At 31.4% G+C, this 18084-nt stretch overlaps 1 protein-coding gene across 2 annotated transcripts; it reads left to right on the top strand.

The window, feature by feature from the left end:
- The first annotated feature begins 6896 nt into the window (after window positions 1–6896).
- On the top strand, window positions 6897–9355 carry LOC145167078 (proline dehydrogenase 2, mitochondrial-like). 2 transcript variants are annotated; one of them, XM_079086158.1, is made up of 4 exons: window positions 6897–7612; window positions 7808–8456; window positions 8748–8988; window positions 9083–9355. In XM_079086158.1, exons 1-4 carry the CDS (start codon window positions 7025–7027, stop codon window positions 9183–9185), a joined length of 1581 nt encoding a protein of 526 aa, XP_078942284.1. In that variant the 5' UTR covers window positions 6897–7024; the 3' UTR covers window positions 9186–9355. The 2 variants fall into 2 exon arrangements, with proteins under 2 accessions (XP_078942284.1, XP_078942285.1); XM_079086159.1 differs by lacking the exon at window positions 9083–9355 and adding an exon at window positions 8606–8665 and having other exon boundaries at window positions 8748–8883.
- Window positions 9356–18084: the final 8729 nt, after the last annotated feature.

The raw sequence follows: 18084 nt of genomic DNA, 5'->3' as shown, positions 1-18084 counted from the left end.
AGTTACACTTACTCTTATCTGTAACTGATTAGATTTTTAGTCAATGTAATGAATCATATACGGACAATATTAGTCATTGATTCTGGTTAAAATACTGATAAGTCTACTTATAGGATCGATGTCTACGATAGACACGTTGGCCTGGTTGTTGAATTTCAAAAAGGCTATATGTCAAAATGGTCATGCTCCCGACTGTCTTGACTGGCCAAGCCTTATTTGATAGTCGATCCAGTACTAATGGAATTAGTAAAGGATCTAGATATTAAATTTTATGCTCAGATAGTTAGTAACCAATATAGAACTAAAGGTTGTTGCATGCTAGTTGAGCCGTCTGCAAGCCAACCTACTTAGTTGTTTTGGGACTGTTCATGTCAGTAGTATCTCTACATTATGTGTTACAATATTTTTCATTTGCATGATATGATGTATTGGTATTATAGTGTGTTGATTGTATGATTAGGCTAGTAAGGTCTACTATATGTTGATTGCTTGATTATATGTTATGCTAATATATTACGTTGAGGGGTTGATGTTGGATCAACAGTGGAGCTGAGAGCCTAGATACTCAGGGTTGATGGCGGATCAACATTGGAGCTGAGAGCCTAGATACCCAAGGTTAGTGTCGGATTGACACTGGAGCCAAGAGCTGTTTAGTGGACGGATCGACACTGGATCCGAGAGTCTTGTTTGTATGCATTGTATGTGTATTGTGGTATATGGTATTTTGAGGAACTCACTAAGCTTTGTGCTTACATATTTTTATTAAATGTTTTTCAAATAGTTCATCTGATCGTGGGAAGACTCCAACGTGACTGTACTCGCATCGAAGAAATAATTATGTTTTAAGACTTCCGCTTAAACTCTCTATTATGTTCTCATAATGTTTAAAAGAAATGTATGACTATGAGCTTTTAATGAAAATGGTTTTTGAGTTATTCTATTTATGTTTTAAAAATGAAAATTTTGGGATGTTAAATTGTCTGTCTGTCTGTCCCTCTCTCTCTCTCTCTCACACACACACACAGACAAAGGTCAATAACATAAATCAATGAAGATGGCGACTGATTATCAAAATAAATTTGTTAACGTATCATATTTTCCGAATAACTCTATGGAGATTTCATCCAACATATAAACTTATATTGCTTCATGTTAAAGAAATCCAACTTCATAGTCTTACATGTTTAACTTGGAAGCTACACAAATATAAGATATTATTAAGACAACAAATAATAAATAAAAATTCAAAAACAACAAACAATAAGCCACAACCACTCACACATACACATACATATGCAAATCGATATTTGTTAACATAAGAACAATATAATTGAGAAAAAAAATGTACCCGTTGAAACAGAAAATAACCTTCAATAACAGATGAAGAAAAAAATTAATCATGTCACTACTAGAAAACAACCATTTAATTATACGCAATTCATGTCATAAAGTGGTCTCATGACACACAAATTGTGTACTTTAATGATACACATTTACGTCATATTTTATAACACACATTTTGCATGTTATAATTTGAAGTGTTTAAAAAAATGTATAGATTTACTAATTTTCAACTTAAATAACAGTTAATGTCTCATAATACAAAATTATATATATATATATATATATATATATATATATATATATATATATATATATATATATATATATATATATATATACCTCTCTAATAAATGAAACCTAAAAATGACACGTGTCAGTTTTTCAGAATGTCTCTTTGACTAGTGGCATTTTTCTATGATTTTTATTATTTTCTTTTTTTGGTAACAAATCTAATTCAATTCAAAATTTGAAAATACAAAATAATATCTTAATAACATTATTATGTTTATTTCGCTTAACAAATTAATTCATAATTACTTACAATCGACAATATTTTGGTTTTTTTACATTTATTATTTTTTTATCTATATAAATTTTTTAAATATACCGACCGTGGTTTTCACGGGTTATAACCTAGTATATATATAAACACCTAAGATAATACTTTGGGGAAAATGAGTTTAATTAGATAATTGAAGAGGAGACACGTGTTTTTTAAATTATTTATTTATCATATATAATAGATAGAATATTGAAGATATAAATAAATATGAATTAAGACGATATGTTTAAAGATATGTTTAAGGAATGAGGTGAGAAACGAGTTTTGCATCTTCGGCATGCTCTGATGAAATGAAACTATGAAGGTCTTATAAACAACTTTATAAACAATTATATTTTATTTGGACGGTTTACGCAAGAGAGATTATTTGGTGTGATCCTTTCTCCTAGTCATATACACATCATTCCAACATGGCTAGGCCCCACCTTACTCATGAAACTCATCTACCTTTTTATAGTATTTAAATATTTATATTTACTTCAAACTAAATATATTATTCAGTTTTTAAAAGATGTATAATTGAATTTAATTTTCCTTCTTAACTAATATTATAAAAGTGACATATTTTATCTGATGTTTTTTTATTGATGGATCTCCAAATATCTAGTTGATGATCAGTTATTTTTATCCAATAATACGTGTAGTAAAATGTTAAACTTATTTTTGAACCAATAGTTATTTGTGAAAATACTAAAAATGATTTAAAAGTTTTTTATTATTTCTTTATTACAAATATTTATATTTGATTGTTAAAAAACAAATCATTTGCTTATTAATATAAAATTGTGAATATATACGGAGCAAAAAAAAAAAGACGATTGCCCTTGTTATTCCAATTTCCAACACAAAAATTGTAAATTTTATCCTATCTTTGAGTTTTTTATATATTTATTTTCATACATTTAAAATTTAAAAAAGATACAAAAATTCATTGTCTTTTTATATACATTTGTTTGACATATCTGAAATACACTTCATATATATAGTTAAACTTGATTCTTATGACAAAAAAATGATTTTTCATTTAAAAAAATTAGTTAATTCACATAACAAGCAATAATTTTATAGTTATCATATAAATCGGTAAAATTTATATTGTATATTATATGCATTAAATCACATTTTAAATAAAAAAAAAAAACTAATTCCAAAAAACCCTAAACAGCTAAACTCCAGTAGATAACACCTAGTTTTACTACCGATTACACCTAAGATCTCAGTCATATACACCTTATACCTATCAAAAAACACGTATAAAACTCTACAACACGTGTGAGCTCTTTTCATCAACATTTAACGTGTAAAAAAGTTATGTATTACGATTTTCTCCTTCGTTACATTAAATAATAAATAATAAATACTCCAATAAATAATAAATAAGTTCTAGAGGAGATGATAACGTGCGGGAGGGTGTAGGTAGAGGAAGAAAGGAGAACCGTACGATGGATTGAATCAAAATAGAGATATGGACTCCACATCATATGGACATCAGATTTGACTTTGACGGATGCATTACCTTAAATGCTGTATAGGTGAGTGTTTGACAACCGAGAATCTTTAAATGATCCAGCTCACTCCCTGGCTTGTAGTCCCTTACCAACCTTATTTGTCATACTTTTGGAAAACAAAACATTAAATATTACAAAAAAAAAAAAAAAAAAAAACTGTTATTTTTAGTTATATCCTAATTGATATGTTGTTTAGGTAAGTATCAACGATTTAAAATGATTTTTTTATTATGAAATGACAATGACTATAGTAAAATATTTTTGCAACTTGATTAATAGATGTTGTTTATGTTATGAAGAATTGTTTTTCTAACATTTTTTTAGAGGAAAACCTATTACTTTAAATTTAATTAAATATGTTAAATTTAGAAAAACTTATGGTATATGTATTTACTTTTAAAACACCTAATATATTATCTTATTAATACATTAATTTTTTTTTATTTTTATGAAAATTTAATTTAACGATTTTGAACCCAAGACAAAACTTAATATTTGTGGGGCCTGGGTTTGCGGGTCCCAGAACCCTAAAATAGACAATTTAAAAAAATATAATAATATTAACTTACTAAAAAAATAATATAATTTTCTTTAATAATCAGATAAAAATATGTTCGGATTTTTATATGATATGACATTTATTAATAAAGAAGTTAATCACTAAAAACAATAAAACTACTTAGATAACAATGTTTTATTCTTTATGACAAAATATACTCAAATTATGAAAATAGCCTTGTGAATTAGCAAATTAGCTATTTTTATAAGAAAACAAAAAACATTGAGGAGCACATTAAATTCATGAAATAGTTCAAGTTAAATCATGAAACTTAGCAAAATTATGTTCACTAATGCACGAATCAGTCTCAACTGTGGATTCTTTGTATTGTAGTTTTGAACCCGTTTTTGTCGAGATACCCGAACAATTTTCTTTCTCGTAATATAATTTACAATATTGACCATATTTTTCTGATTTGGATTCTCGTCATATTTCTTATTAGTCAATTGGTGAACTAGTCAATTATGTGATAAGATTTTTAAAAGAAAAGGTAGATGATTAGGATTGATCGACCAATTATAACAAAAGTTCATATTTCTAAACAAGATTTTCAAAGAAACGATTAATGATTAGGATTGAACGATCAATTTTAACAAAAGTTGTTATTAGGTGGTTGTAAAGTTATTTTCGGCTTATTAATAATTGTAATTTTTGGTTTAATCTAGATATGTATTGAAAAATGTATCAATAAAACCATACAAGTTTGATAATTTTTTATTACATTTTTCATCTTCTAAAAGTAAAAAAATAAAATAAAAAGATGGATAAAGAGAAAAAGTTGGAGATATTTAATTTCTATACAGAAATTGACAAAAGTGGACTTGTGGTACCATGCGTGAGAAAACCGGACCCACAGGCTTCCTGAGTTGTCTACTTTACCTGCCCTTTATCAACAGATTCCGGATTCTTCCGTATTTTATATTCCCTTTTTGATTCACGTAAATATGTTTATTTTAAATATATAGAACAAGATTCATAATCATAACAAATTAAAGAGTAAATTACACGAATGGTCCCTATAGTTTAGGTTAATTTGCACGTTTGGTCCCTAACTTATTTTTTTAACTTGGAAGGTCCCTATTGTTTGTTTTTGTTACGCGCTTGGTCCCTGTCTTATCTAAAAAGACTATTTTGTCCTTGATTTTTTAATTTATTTAAATAAACACACCCCCAACCCCACCCCTCACCTTACCTTACCTACTCCACAATTTTTTCTCTATTTAAATATTAGTATTTTTAAGTAAGACAGGACCAATCGCATAACAAAAATAAACAGTAGGGACCAAACGCGTAACAAAAACAAACAGTAAGAACCTTTCGAGTTAAAAAGATAAGTTAGGGACCAAACGTGCAAATTACCCCAAACCATAGGGACCATTCGTGTAATTTCCTCTAAATTAAATAAATAGATATCAAATTAAATAAATTGATACCAAATTAAATAATATATCATTATCCTCGTCTTTTATGCGCTTTCTAACGCTTTTTAAGTTATTTATCAGGTTATTAATTAAATATCCCATATTAAAGATATGGAGATTCATATATTTAATAACTTGATTTTATTTCTAAAAAATATACACTATATTTTCTATGAAAAAATATAAAAATATTATTGGACAATTTCGTTTATATTCTTATAAACTCTTATAATTACGTTCATATACTTATAAAACTTCAAATTATTATGAAAAAACTAACCTTAATATGGGTCTCAATAGTTTGTAAAGATTGATTAAGTAAACAGGGTGAGAATAGTAATATCTGAGAATGGTAATATAGTAATGTTACAAGTTAATTAGTTTTTTAATAATAAAAATCAATTTAAAGATAATGTTTTTAAAATTTAAATAGATTAATTATGATTAAATTAAGTATTTGGTTATATATGTGAGTTTATAAGTTTTATAAGGATATATATATATATATATATATATATATATATATATATATATATATATATATATATATATAATTTGAAGTTTTATAAGAATATAGAAATAATTATGAAAATATTCAATTTTCCCAAAATATTAAAATCTTCGTCTTGGTTTAACATATCTAGACTGATTAAACACCATATTAAGTATGTAAAATTTGATTTTAAGACTCGTATAATCATATCCTTTAAACAATTAGAATAAATAAAACTAGACAATAACCTTTTATAGAAAATATTATGTGGAACACTTTATCTTTATATATAAAATTTAACCAAACTATACCAAACATAGCCTTAGTTAAAAACATTAATTTTGTAACATACTTACATTAACTACTTCAAAACATATAATATATTTTGGTTTAATAAAATAGCAAAAATTTATTCATGTAGTATATTTATAAGAAGATATGATTTGTACACGATAAATTTTTTATACATAATAATTTATATTTAAAAATTTTATACTATACAATTTTATAAAATATAAGTTGTTATATATAAAAAAAGCTATAATATATAAATCAATTAAGATTGATTAAATTACAGTACATTAAAAGTTAAAAAAATTGAAGTTACAAAGTAGATTCAAATACATTTTTATTTTTATTTTTACTTTATAAAATGATTTTGAAGAATCTAAGCAGAATATTCTATGAACCTTTCCGGCACGGAATCTTTCTACTTTGGCGGTGCCGACTAGTTTGTCGAAACAGAATCTCCGGTCTCAACCCCGTGACTTTAGCACTTCCTTTTATGACATTTTTACCCCTGGTCCACACCAAATCCCATGGACCCCACTACACCATAACTAAATACGGATTTTTCTACTTTTCCAAAATTTACTCCATCCAAATATGGATATATCAATTTCCACAATAAACCCGAAACGTACGTGAAACGGGTCGGATTTCGGATCCAACCCGAATTTACATATTTTTTCCTATATATACCTTGCTATGTTTCAAGTCATCCTCACAAAAAAAAAAACTGGTTTGTTATTACACCCTAAAAATTAGCATTTTAGCAACACCGTTGTTTTTCAACGTCTTCTTCATCAACCGTCGTTAGTCGCCACCACCACAACCACCAATCACCGTCGACCATTGATGGCCATGACCACCAATGGCTCCTCTTCAAAATTGATCCGATCATTTGTCCACCGTGTGAAGTCATCCCCTTCCACCACCCTCACCACACCAAGATTCCGTTCTGCACAAAGAACAACCATCAACACAACGGCAACCACAATCTTCCCAACTCCGCCACCAACACCACCGACCACCACCGTCGTCCCCGACCATTCACGTGACGCCATATTCGATTTCGAGGATACGAAAGGATTGTTCTCATCCGTTACAACCGGGAAACTTCTCCGGTCGGCGGCGAACCTGAACCTGGCGGCGGTGGAGCCGGTGGTGGATATGGGTGTTTGGGTTATGAAGTCTAGGCTCATGCAAGTGGGTTTGTTTAGAGAGATTGTTTTGGGCGCCATTAAACATACGTCGTATGAACATTTTGTTGCCGGAGCGGATACGGAAGAAACGGGTCGGACTGTTAAGAAGCTTTGGGAATCCGGGTTGAGAGGGATGTTGGATTATGGTTTAGAACATGCGATTGATAATGAATCTTGTGATATAAACGCTGAAGAATTCATCAAAACTGTTGAATCAACACAATCTTTACCTCCTTCTTCTGTAAGTTCTTTTTACATTTCCATGAATTTTTCAAATATTTTATTCTGATTTTCTTTATATTTTCTCATTTCAAGATTCCCTTTTTCCATTTCTTGATTTTAATAAACCCATGTACGATTCGTACCACGAAATGATTTTGATTCCTTGATACAGTGAATCTTTGTAAAAAATTAATCATTTTTTTTTTGAAAACAGGTTAGCTTCGTGGTTGTGAAGATCACAGCAATTTGTCCAATTTCTTTACTTAAAAGGGTGAGTGATCTTCTTCGGTGGGAATACAAGAATTCTTCATCGACGAATCTGCCATGGAAGCTTAAAACCCTTCCGATCTTTTCAGAATCAAGCCCATTTTACCACACATTAGAAAAACCATCACCATTAACACCCGAAGAAGAACACGATCTCGAATTAGCCCATCAAAGACTCGTAAATATCTGCAACAAAAGCATCGAATCCAAAGTTCCAGTAGTAATCGACGCAGAAGACACTTCAATCCAACCAGGAATCGATTACTTTACATACTCAGCCGCTGTCATGTACAACAATGGCGAAAAGCCCTTAATTTTCGGCACAATCCAAGCTTACCTGAAAGACGCCGGCGAACGGCTGTACGCCACCAAGAAAGCCGCCGATCAAATGGGATTACCAGTCGGATTCAAGTTAGTTAGAGGCGCTTACATGTCGAGTGAAACCCAATTGGCTAATTCTTTAAACGTTGAATCTCCGATTCATAATAGCATCATCGATACACACAATTGTTACAACGAATGTGCTTCGTTTATGCTTGATGAAGTCTCAAATAGACCCGGTGGACTCATTCTCGCTACCCATAATCTTGAATCAGGTAAAAGATTGAATCTTTTTGAGTTTTTTTATTCTGGGTATTGTTGTTTTGAATCATTTCCACGATTTGTGTCTTGAATTCGTATTTCAAACGTATCGAAAAGACAAACGAAGTGCACAAAATTTGATAAAAAATGTATTGTGAATCAGGATTGTTGTACTTGTATTGGTTCTTGAAAACCGATGGTTGAAAACTATTCGAAATCCGAGGTATTTCTTGAGACGACATTCAAGATCTCTGTTACAATACGAATTCAATCTAACTTTTTTCATTTTTCTTGAAATTAAACAGCGAAATTAGCTGCGCAAAAGGCGAGGAATTTGGGAATTGGGAAAGATAGTGAGAAGCTTGAGTTTGCTTCACTTTATGGAATGGCAGAAGCCATGACATTTGGGTTACGAAACGCTGGATTTGGTGTAAGCAAGTATTTACCATTTGGGCCAGTTGATCAAATCATGCCTTATCTTCTTCGAAGAGCAGAAGAGAATAAAGGGTTGTTGTCTTCTTCGAATCTTGATAGACAATTGATGATGTAAGTGGGATTTTATGGGATTTCGAAGTATATTGATGTTATATAATTGGGTGATGATTTTGATTGTTTTGTACTTGTGTTTGTGTTTTTACAGGAAGGAGTTGAAGAGGAGGATGAAGGGTTATGTTGGACAAGGGTTTGAAGATAGTGAGAGGAGTTTTAAATCGGAAGCTGGATCGATTGTGAAGTTAAATTAGGTGGAAAATGAAGGGGAAAATGTGTAAATAGTGAAGATATTTGGGGAAAGGCCTCTTGCTTTGTTTAGGATAAATATGTGTTGTGTTGGGATTTTGGTTATGGATACCAAAGTAGTGGAAGAGGTGCTTTTTGTGTTTATGGGAATTAATAAATGGAGACTTTGGAATAAGATTAATATTCTACTTGTTTAATTTTTTTTTTTTTTTGACGTATTTGGCTTGTGTTAGAACGATGAGAAAATTCCCTTATTTGGGCCTCCGTTTGTTGGCTTGTGGAGTCAACTTGTCATCAACGAAAGAATTAGGATCTTATCTTCGATGAATTTAAGTTGAAATAGAAATGAAACCGGTTTCGGTATTCTTGATTATATGGATATTGAAATTTGTTTGATTTTGATTGTGATTGAAAACAAAAAGAGATCAATTCTTTTATGTAGGAAGTAATGGCGATTGAAATTTAGGTGTTTGGTGAAAGTAGATTCGTTTACAAACTATATTATAGCTTATAAGTTTAATTTTTGATAAACTAGTTTGAAATTACTTATTATCTAAAAATAATCAAAACAATAACAACTAATAAATAAAGATTTTGGAATATAAGTTGTTTTTGGACGTATTTAACTTTTTCAAACAATAAAAATTAATAAATGAAGATTTTGGAATAAAATTATTATTCTACCTTTTTAAGTTGTTTTTTTTGACAAATTTAACTTTTTTGAACGATGAGAAAGATGAAAATTCCCTCCGAGGATCGTATTTGGGCCTCCGTTTTTGGGCTTACATGTCATTATAAAAAGATGACTTTATCTTCTATAAATTCAAGTTCAAATATCTTCACATATGAGAAACATCGAAGCAAAAGCCAGAGTTTTTTTTTGCCATACTTTCTCACACAATGGTGCTTTCAAAATTAATTACCAAAACATGGTAATTATTTAGGCCCCCGCCTTTCGTATTAAAGAAATAGAAAACTAGACCTGACAATTCGTGTATTCGTATCATTTTCACATGTCAAACACGAATTTAACTCGACACGAATACACGAAGAGAAATAAGTTGTATTCCACTTTTCAAGATGTATTCGTGTCATGTCGTGTCACACACAATTTCCTGTATTCGTGTCTCAAATAACTTTTGTTTTGGTTTTATTTTGCCATCTATTTCTTCTGCTACCGCCACCTTCCATCTCCGATCGACAATACTCTTCCCATCTCGTCATCTCTACCGATGGCATCGAGAATAAATAACTCTCATCTTAGTCCGTAAGTATCTCCAATGAACACTGCACACAATCAATTGGATTTTAGTTTTGTTTTGGTCTTACTAGAAACAGGGGCGAGTTGGATGACAAAATGACTTAAGCATGTGTAGGTTTTGTGGTTTTAATTGCAGGTGTTTTCTTCTTCTTAGAGTGGCAATGGTGGTAAATCTACACAAACGTAAATTGTGGGATAACTCACGGGGAAAAAGAGCTTCTTCCATTTTACTTTAAGAGTAAAATAATTTGTTGAGTTTTTATTCAAAAATAGTCTAAAATAAATAGTCAAACTACGAGTTTAACAACGGAAATAATTTTATGTTTGAATAAAATAAAACTATTTTAACCCACCAATGATCATTTTGAAAGAACTTAGAACAATTAAAACATAGCCAAAGAAGAAGAAATTACAACTTTGGTTCCTTTTGACAATTAGGAAGTTGATGAAAATGATTTTAAAACTCCAAGTAGAAGTTCTCTATAATGTCCATCAAACAAGATTTGAACCACCAAAATATCTTAGTAAACACTTGTTAAGTTTTTTTTAAGCTATTAAGGCATATCCAAATAAGTCTGAATAGAAAGCAACTTATTATTCTTCATTTCTAACACCATTTGGAAGAAGGAATAAGAGAGGGAATGGCTTGATATTCAAATTCCATCTCTGATCTGCACCCTTCCTTCCGAACCCACCTTCTGCCTCCTTTTTATCCCTCATTTATCATCGTTGTGTTAACAAGTGGTTTATCGTAGGTAGGTTTATCATCATCACCACTCCTTAGAAAGAAAACCCATTCTCACTACTGATCGTCGACAATTCACAATGAACTGAGAGTTTTGTTTTGTACAAGGTGAACCGGATTACCCATAAATCCATCTCCCTTCCGACACCATTCAAACCATCCTTTCATTAAAAGCCATTCCCCTAAGTGTATGAGTATTTGGTAAAACCAAAATCTAATCCAAGTGTTAATATGTTGTGGTCGCCGGAGATACATGCCGATGAGAGTTGTCAGTTTCTAGGGCTGTGCTTGGTGGAGATGAAAAGGGGACGATAAGTTGTCAGTCAGAGATTGCTGGTGGTGTCATGTTGGTGGTCGGAAGAAAGAGATGCAAAGAGGTGGACCATACGATGACAAGTAGACATGGCTAGGACGAAACAACATTATTTGTTAAATAAAATTAAATATGCGTCTACAACAAGATTACTATGTTTTGTAATAAAAATAGAATGAGCAATTATTTGGTAAATAAAATTTGTAATCACCATGTATCGGTAAAAAACTCGCAAAAGCCTTATCCTTTTAAAACTCCGTTTACCTTTATCGAATCGTCCTCACGGACAGAAAGACAATATAGGTGTAGGTATGACAACAAAACCCAAACTCACTAAGAAAAATCGAATTCGGAATTTTTAGGCAAGATAAATACTTATGAGACAGAGCATGAGATATGTTCTAAAAAATTTCGCAGGTTTGAGATGGTTTATGGTTATGGTATTAAGAAAATAGAAAGTGATTCGTACACAACATTTTTTCTACATACATAACAATTTGAGTTTTATAGAGTTGTATAATAGTTATATTCTTATAAAAAAAAAATAACATGATTTTAAAATTATATTATTGTACTATAACTCATGTTAGAAATCTAAAGTTTATTATGCATATTACTACTCACATCTTAAAATGAAGATTAATGATATTGTTTTTATTATTCATGTTATGATTTGGATTGATTTATCATGAAATTTAAAATTTTAAGTTTTATATATTGATGATTAAATTTATGTATAATTTGTTAGATATTAAACTTGTTAATGTTCTTAGGAATTGGAAACATTAAAACAATCAAGTCACTTTTTGATGAAATTGTAATTGCTTTTTTGTTGGCAAAAATTTCAACGACCAATATTTAACCTATTATGTTCATAAACAAAAAGTCCGATACTCGTTGGTATACCTGCAAGCCCAATGATTATTGAGTAATCGGGTATCCGACATGACAGAATTAGGTTTAGGATATGATTTTTATAATCGAATATGAAAGTCGAATCAGTAGGATCACTAATACCCAGAGTTCTAAAAGGCGCGCCATAGCGCGCGCCAAGGCGAGTCATGACGTGAGGCGCGGCTTCGCCGTTACGAAAAAACTCATAACGTTGCTATTAGGCGTAGCGCGTGGCAATGCGTGATATGGTGTGTCATGGCGCGTTATGCCGTGTTATGGCACGTGTTTTTTTCGTTTGAGACGCGTTTTTTTGCTCTTTTTTATGTCTTTTCTAATCGGACATACAAGTGTTGTGTTTTTTGTTAACTTTTTTTTATTAATTATTGATATAACACTTCTAAAAACAAGTTATATTTGATATAAATCCATATTTATGCGGTAATATAATTATAAATTAATACAAAGTCGTCGCCTTACATCATGTCTTGAAACATGTCATGGTTCGTTAAGTTTGAACTTTAACCTTGCTGCCACGCCACGCCTCACGTCTTTTAGAACCTTAACAATACGTGTACTAAACTAAGAGTTACCTAGCCTCCTTGACACTTCTTATTTCACTTATATTTATTTAGTCAACAGATCTCTTTAATGTTAAGCCCATAGTACATTTTCCCATCCCACCTTTCCATTCAAATTTTACTCCAATCAGAGTTTACTTTAACATTTTTTTTTTGGTTAAAAAGCAAATCCAAAAATTGGTATTCCAAATTATAAACCATTCCAAAACCAACCGTTTGGTTTTAGTTAGACCGGTTATGAAAAAACCGGTTTCTTTAGATTTCACCGTCTTTGCCATACCATAGTTTCCATATTCACCGAAACACACACACATATATATTAGAGACAGGAGCCCTATTCTTGATCTGCTACGAATATCGATGTAGAGAATTCGTAAGCGAGATACATAAGTTTTAACACAAGTATATTATATCTAATACCACATCAATTGAAAATGTTCTTTCAAAATTGAATGGTATAGATAATATATCATGCAATATGCCTAATTATGCAATGCAATGCATGATTTTCAAGAACAAACAAAATTGAGGAGTTGACGAAATCACCCACTCTTTTCCTATTTCTTTTCCTATTTAGGATGACTTATCATCCTTTGACATGTTTAGGGAGTCCATATGTTCTTCTTTAATCTTAAGCCCATAATACATTTTCATCAGTAAAGGCCCACCCACCCTTTACAGCCCAATTTCTTTAATTTGACTAATAAATTCAAAAGATGTCCATTACATTACATAATAAACACAAACAAATGAATAGATAAATAAAAGTTAAATTATCTATTTATTTATTTTTTATGTTTATTAAGTTTTTATGTTTATCATATTACTATTCAAGATATCTATTGATGTTTCATGTTTGTAAATATTAATTATTATTATATTAAATTGTGTGTATGAAATTACCGACAGATTAATCTAAGAATTAATGATAATCTTTTAGGTGTTTGTGAATATAATTGTGGATATTGAAATTTGTTTGATTTCAAATTGTGATTGAAAATAAAAGAGATTAATTTGTTATTTTTGTAGATTTACCATGAAATTTGTTTGATTTCAAATTGTGATTTGGCCCCATTTGATAGTTTCTGACTGAGAAAGTGCTGACTGGGAAAGGTCTGTCTGGGTAAGAAATCATGACTAAGAAAAAAACCTTGCTGTTTGATTGTACATCTGACTGAATATACTGACTGATAAAAAATAACAATTTTACCCTCCTGCTCTAACATAATATTTAAACATTAAACAATTTTCTATCAATAAAGTGTCAACTATATTTATCAATTATATCAAGCCAAACAAAATTCAACATAGTTTTCTATCTCTATCTCTATCACATTGATTGAAACAAAAATCAATCCAAATGTATATACATACTGGAAAACGATTGGAAAAAAACCACAGTAAACAAAATTCAACATATACAAACACCACTATTTATTGAAACAAAAATCCATAGTTTTCTATCTTTATCACATTGATTGAAACAAAAATCCATCCAACAAAATTCGACATATACAAACACCACTATGTGCACATCTTCTTTTAAGGTTTCAATAAAATGTTGCCAATCATACAGATCTTTGAATCCACTGAAAATATACAATATAAATCAATCTATAATTTTTTTTTTTTTTTTGCATTTAACTCAAATAGTTTCCAATAGGGAACAAAAATACAAACCTTTCATCAGCCCAATAGGAAGTGTGATCAAGGGAAGGAAGAACTAATGTAGCCTTCATAATTTTGGCAACAGCAACCATATCACATATTGTTCTTATTCACAAGGTACAAGTGCAGATTTCAAAAAAAAAATGATTTCCCCCCTCATTAGGCTAAACCTATTAACATATATAAAACATAAATTACCCAAAATGCCCTTCTACTACCAAAGATTTCCCAACTATATTTAGCTCAATTTAATTAAGTATTTTTCCATTTGTACCCTAACAAACACACTAGGCTGAAGTGCACGAGTAGCAATAAAACTAATCAAACTAATAAAGCAAAATAAGATTTTAGAAATCTGCACAGACATAAAAATGAATGAACTAGTCTAGATCAACTAATTCCAATGGAGCAAAAATGAGTTTAAAAGCAATCAACTTATACAGACAAATAACTCTTTGGTTAGTAGCATCCACCAAACACCAAGTCAGTATTCCATTTGAATCAGTTCAAACACCCAAATAACTCAATCTGTTGTCAGGAAATCTAATGAAACTATCCTGCAAAAATTTCATCAAAACAATCAATCCTCCTTCAACATCGAATTCCAGGTCATTAAAACAAATTCGAAAATAAATTCTAAATACTTCAGGAAGTTTCAATTTTAATTAGAATATCAACACCATCGACCAAGAACTCAAATTTTAAATTGCACAATTTCACATGGAGATTAGGTCTCTTCATAAAATATCACAGCATATACCTGAATGGTCGGCTTGGGGCGGAGGTCGGCGACGTTGCTTGAGCCGGAGGCGGCGAACATGGCTGGCGGGAGGATGGGTGAAGAAGAGATTGAAGACGCGTTGTGGAGAGACGTACCGGAAGATACAAGTTTTTGATATCTATTTGCCTTTGCAGACGTTGGAGGTGGGCAAGGTGAAGGAACGTGTGAGAAGGAAAAGGGCAAAAAAGGGAACGATGCCCATCTGTTTCAGCCAGCGAGTTTTTTGAGATGACCCGGTAAGACGTTCAAGGACCGAGTAAGACGCATCATATGGAGGTATCAAACACATTGATTTGACCCAGTCAGCCAAAAGGGTCTGACCGGTCTGGGTCAGCAAGAAATCAAACAGGGCCTTATTGTTATGTTGTTAAATGATTATCGTCAAAATTTGCCTCACCTTACCATAACTTTTACCCTCAATTTATTTTGTTATGTGAAAAAAAATTAATCTCATGATGATATAAGCCTATATCATCATAAAAATTTTGTTCCTCTTTCATATGTTTTTTGACTTTTTTTTTTCTTCCATAACGAAAAAGAACAAAAAAAAAATTATAATCTTCAAATATTTTACTAAAGGAAAGTAAATGTAAAGTTGTATAATTAAGGGAAAACGACATTTTAACCCTACAATATTTTTGGAATTGGTCTAATCAGTCCATAAACTTTTTTGGTGTTTTATGGGTTCATAAAATCGTTTTTTCGAGTCTAATTTGTCATTTTGAAAAAATTTGAATGGATAAACCGGTTACCATTATGTTAAATCAATTAAACCGGTTACCATTATACTACTCCCCTTGTTGGAAAATCCACAAAAATCATGCCCTTGCTTGAAAACCCACCTCAACAAACAAACTGATACAGGTGGAACAAATGGGTGTTTGGGATTGCTTTTCAAAACAACTTATTGGTTTATTGGTTTTTTGAAAAGCTAATAAGTAAAAAAAAAATGTTTGGCAAACTCAAAATCACTTTTCACAATAGCTTTTCCATTAGCTTCAAAAAACATTTTTTAAAAAGCATGTAAAACTTGGCTTTTGGAAACTGCTTTTGGTTTTTTTAACCAAAATAATTTCAAAAAACATTTTTTGAGCCAAACACATTTTAACTTATTGACTTATTTGCTTTTTCACCATAAAAACTAATCCAAACAATTTTTAAAAAACTGGTTTTACCATCACTATAAACCAATAAACACTTTTATCTAAAAGCACTTTTAGAATTCAAAAAGCACTCCCAAACACCCCCCAAATAAATAAGAAACAAAGGAGACAAATTTGTATCAAACAAATCAAAAAATCAAGAACGGGAGAATGATTCAAAGCTTCGAAATTCGTGACCTCGACGACATTCTTTTACGACAGTTTGAGTGAGAGAGAAAGAGACTCCGAAGGAGATAGAAATAAGGGATTATGGGTTTCAATTTTTTTTTTCAGTTAAATGGTTAGAAGTTCGAGTTGCAAGTTTGAGATGGGAGTCTCAAGTCGATTTTTTGTGTGGGTTTCTCGATGACGAATGAGAGGATCTGTAGGTAGGTTTTTTGGTGGTGTCACATAGATGGTGGTTGGATGGAATCAAATCCCACCTTGTTTAACAAGAAACACCATCACCGCCACCATTGAGCCTACATCATACCATCTACACCACCACAAGAGCCTCTATCTGCTAGGTTCTGGTTTTTAATTTTTCCTTAAAAACACAAACCTGTGATCGAGTTTTAAAGTAGGGAGCTATGATTTATACACTTGAGAGAAACGTAGAGAAGAAGAAGGGCAACTGATTGGAGTGAATTTGGGTCCAATATATAGGAATGTTGTGTCTTCCAAGTGTTTGTTGATTTGCCATAGTGAGATTCATAGGAGCTCACCTACATATATACACCCTAAAAATTCGAGGGTATGTAATTGCATACCCTTATTATAGTATAAATCCACCTACGTGTAACATCCCAAAAATCAAGATAAAAATTTTCATTTTTTGTAAAACATTTCCACAAACCATAATATAATAAAGTATTGTTTTCAAGACAAATCCATAAAATCAGTGTATCAAAATCTCTCAAAATATATATATCAACAGGAGGATGTCTACGATCACGCCTTCGCCTTGCCCCGATCACCTGATGTACCTGAAACCATGAAACCAACAATTGTAAGCCAAAGCTTAGTGAGTTTCCCCAAAATACTCCATACGACAATACATATACAAAGCATGCAAACTGGGTCCACAATCATCAGATTAGATAACCCCGACCCATAGTCATTGGATTGGATTGCCCCGACCCACAGTCAACGGACTGGATTGCCGCGGGTTTGTTAGCTTACAACACAAAGCGGTAAAGCCTCAACCCAACTGTACTATGTCGACATATGCAACAGATAAACAATAACCTACAAGTATAGGTAACCATACATATCTACCAATCTAACAGATCACTACATCATAGCAACATCTTATACACAAGGATACAATACACAATCTAGTGGGTCGGCATTGGTGCCTTTGACCCACGAGTACAGTGAGGAAAACTCACCTAAGTCTAGAAGATAGTTGAATTGATCACTAATCCAAATACTGTCTCTACAGGTCACCTATACAACATACAGGGACCAAGCCTCGGTCTACAACTCAAAATACTCCAATTGACCTAAAGTCAAACTTGGT

This window comes from Lactuca virosa, chromosome 3, assembly GCF_052849685.1.
Source record: "Lactuca virosa cultivar CGN04683 chromosome 3, Lactuca_virosa_CGN04683_v6, whole genome shotgun sequence".
NCBI classification, from domain to species: Eukaryota; Viridiplantae; Streptophyta; class Magnoliopsida; order Asterales; family Asteraceae; genus Lactuca; species Lactuca virosa.
Note: the sequence above shows the minus strand (reverse complement) of the source record. Positions and strands in the feature narration are given on the sequence as shown.

Excerpts from the sequence above, each read along its gene's own strand:
- LOC145167078 (XM_079086158.1), top strand. The coding sequence starts at position 7,025 with ATGGCCATGACCACCAATGGCTCCTCTTCAAAATTGATCCGATCATTT. Across the intron at positions 7,613-7,807 it reads AATCTTTACCTCCTTCTTCT|GTTAGCTTCGTGGTTGTGAA; the intron begins GTAAGTTCTTTT and ends TTTTGAAAACAG. Across the intron at positions 8,457-8,747 it reads TACCCATAATCTTGAATCAG|CGAAATTAGCTGCGCAAAAG; the intron begins GTAAAAGATTGA and ends GAAATTAAACAG.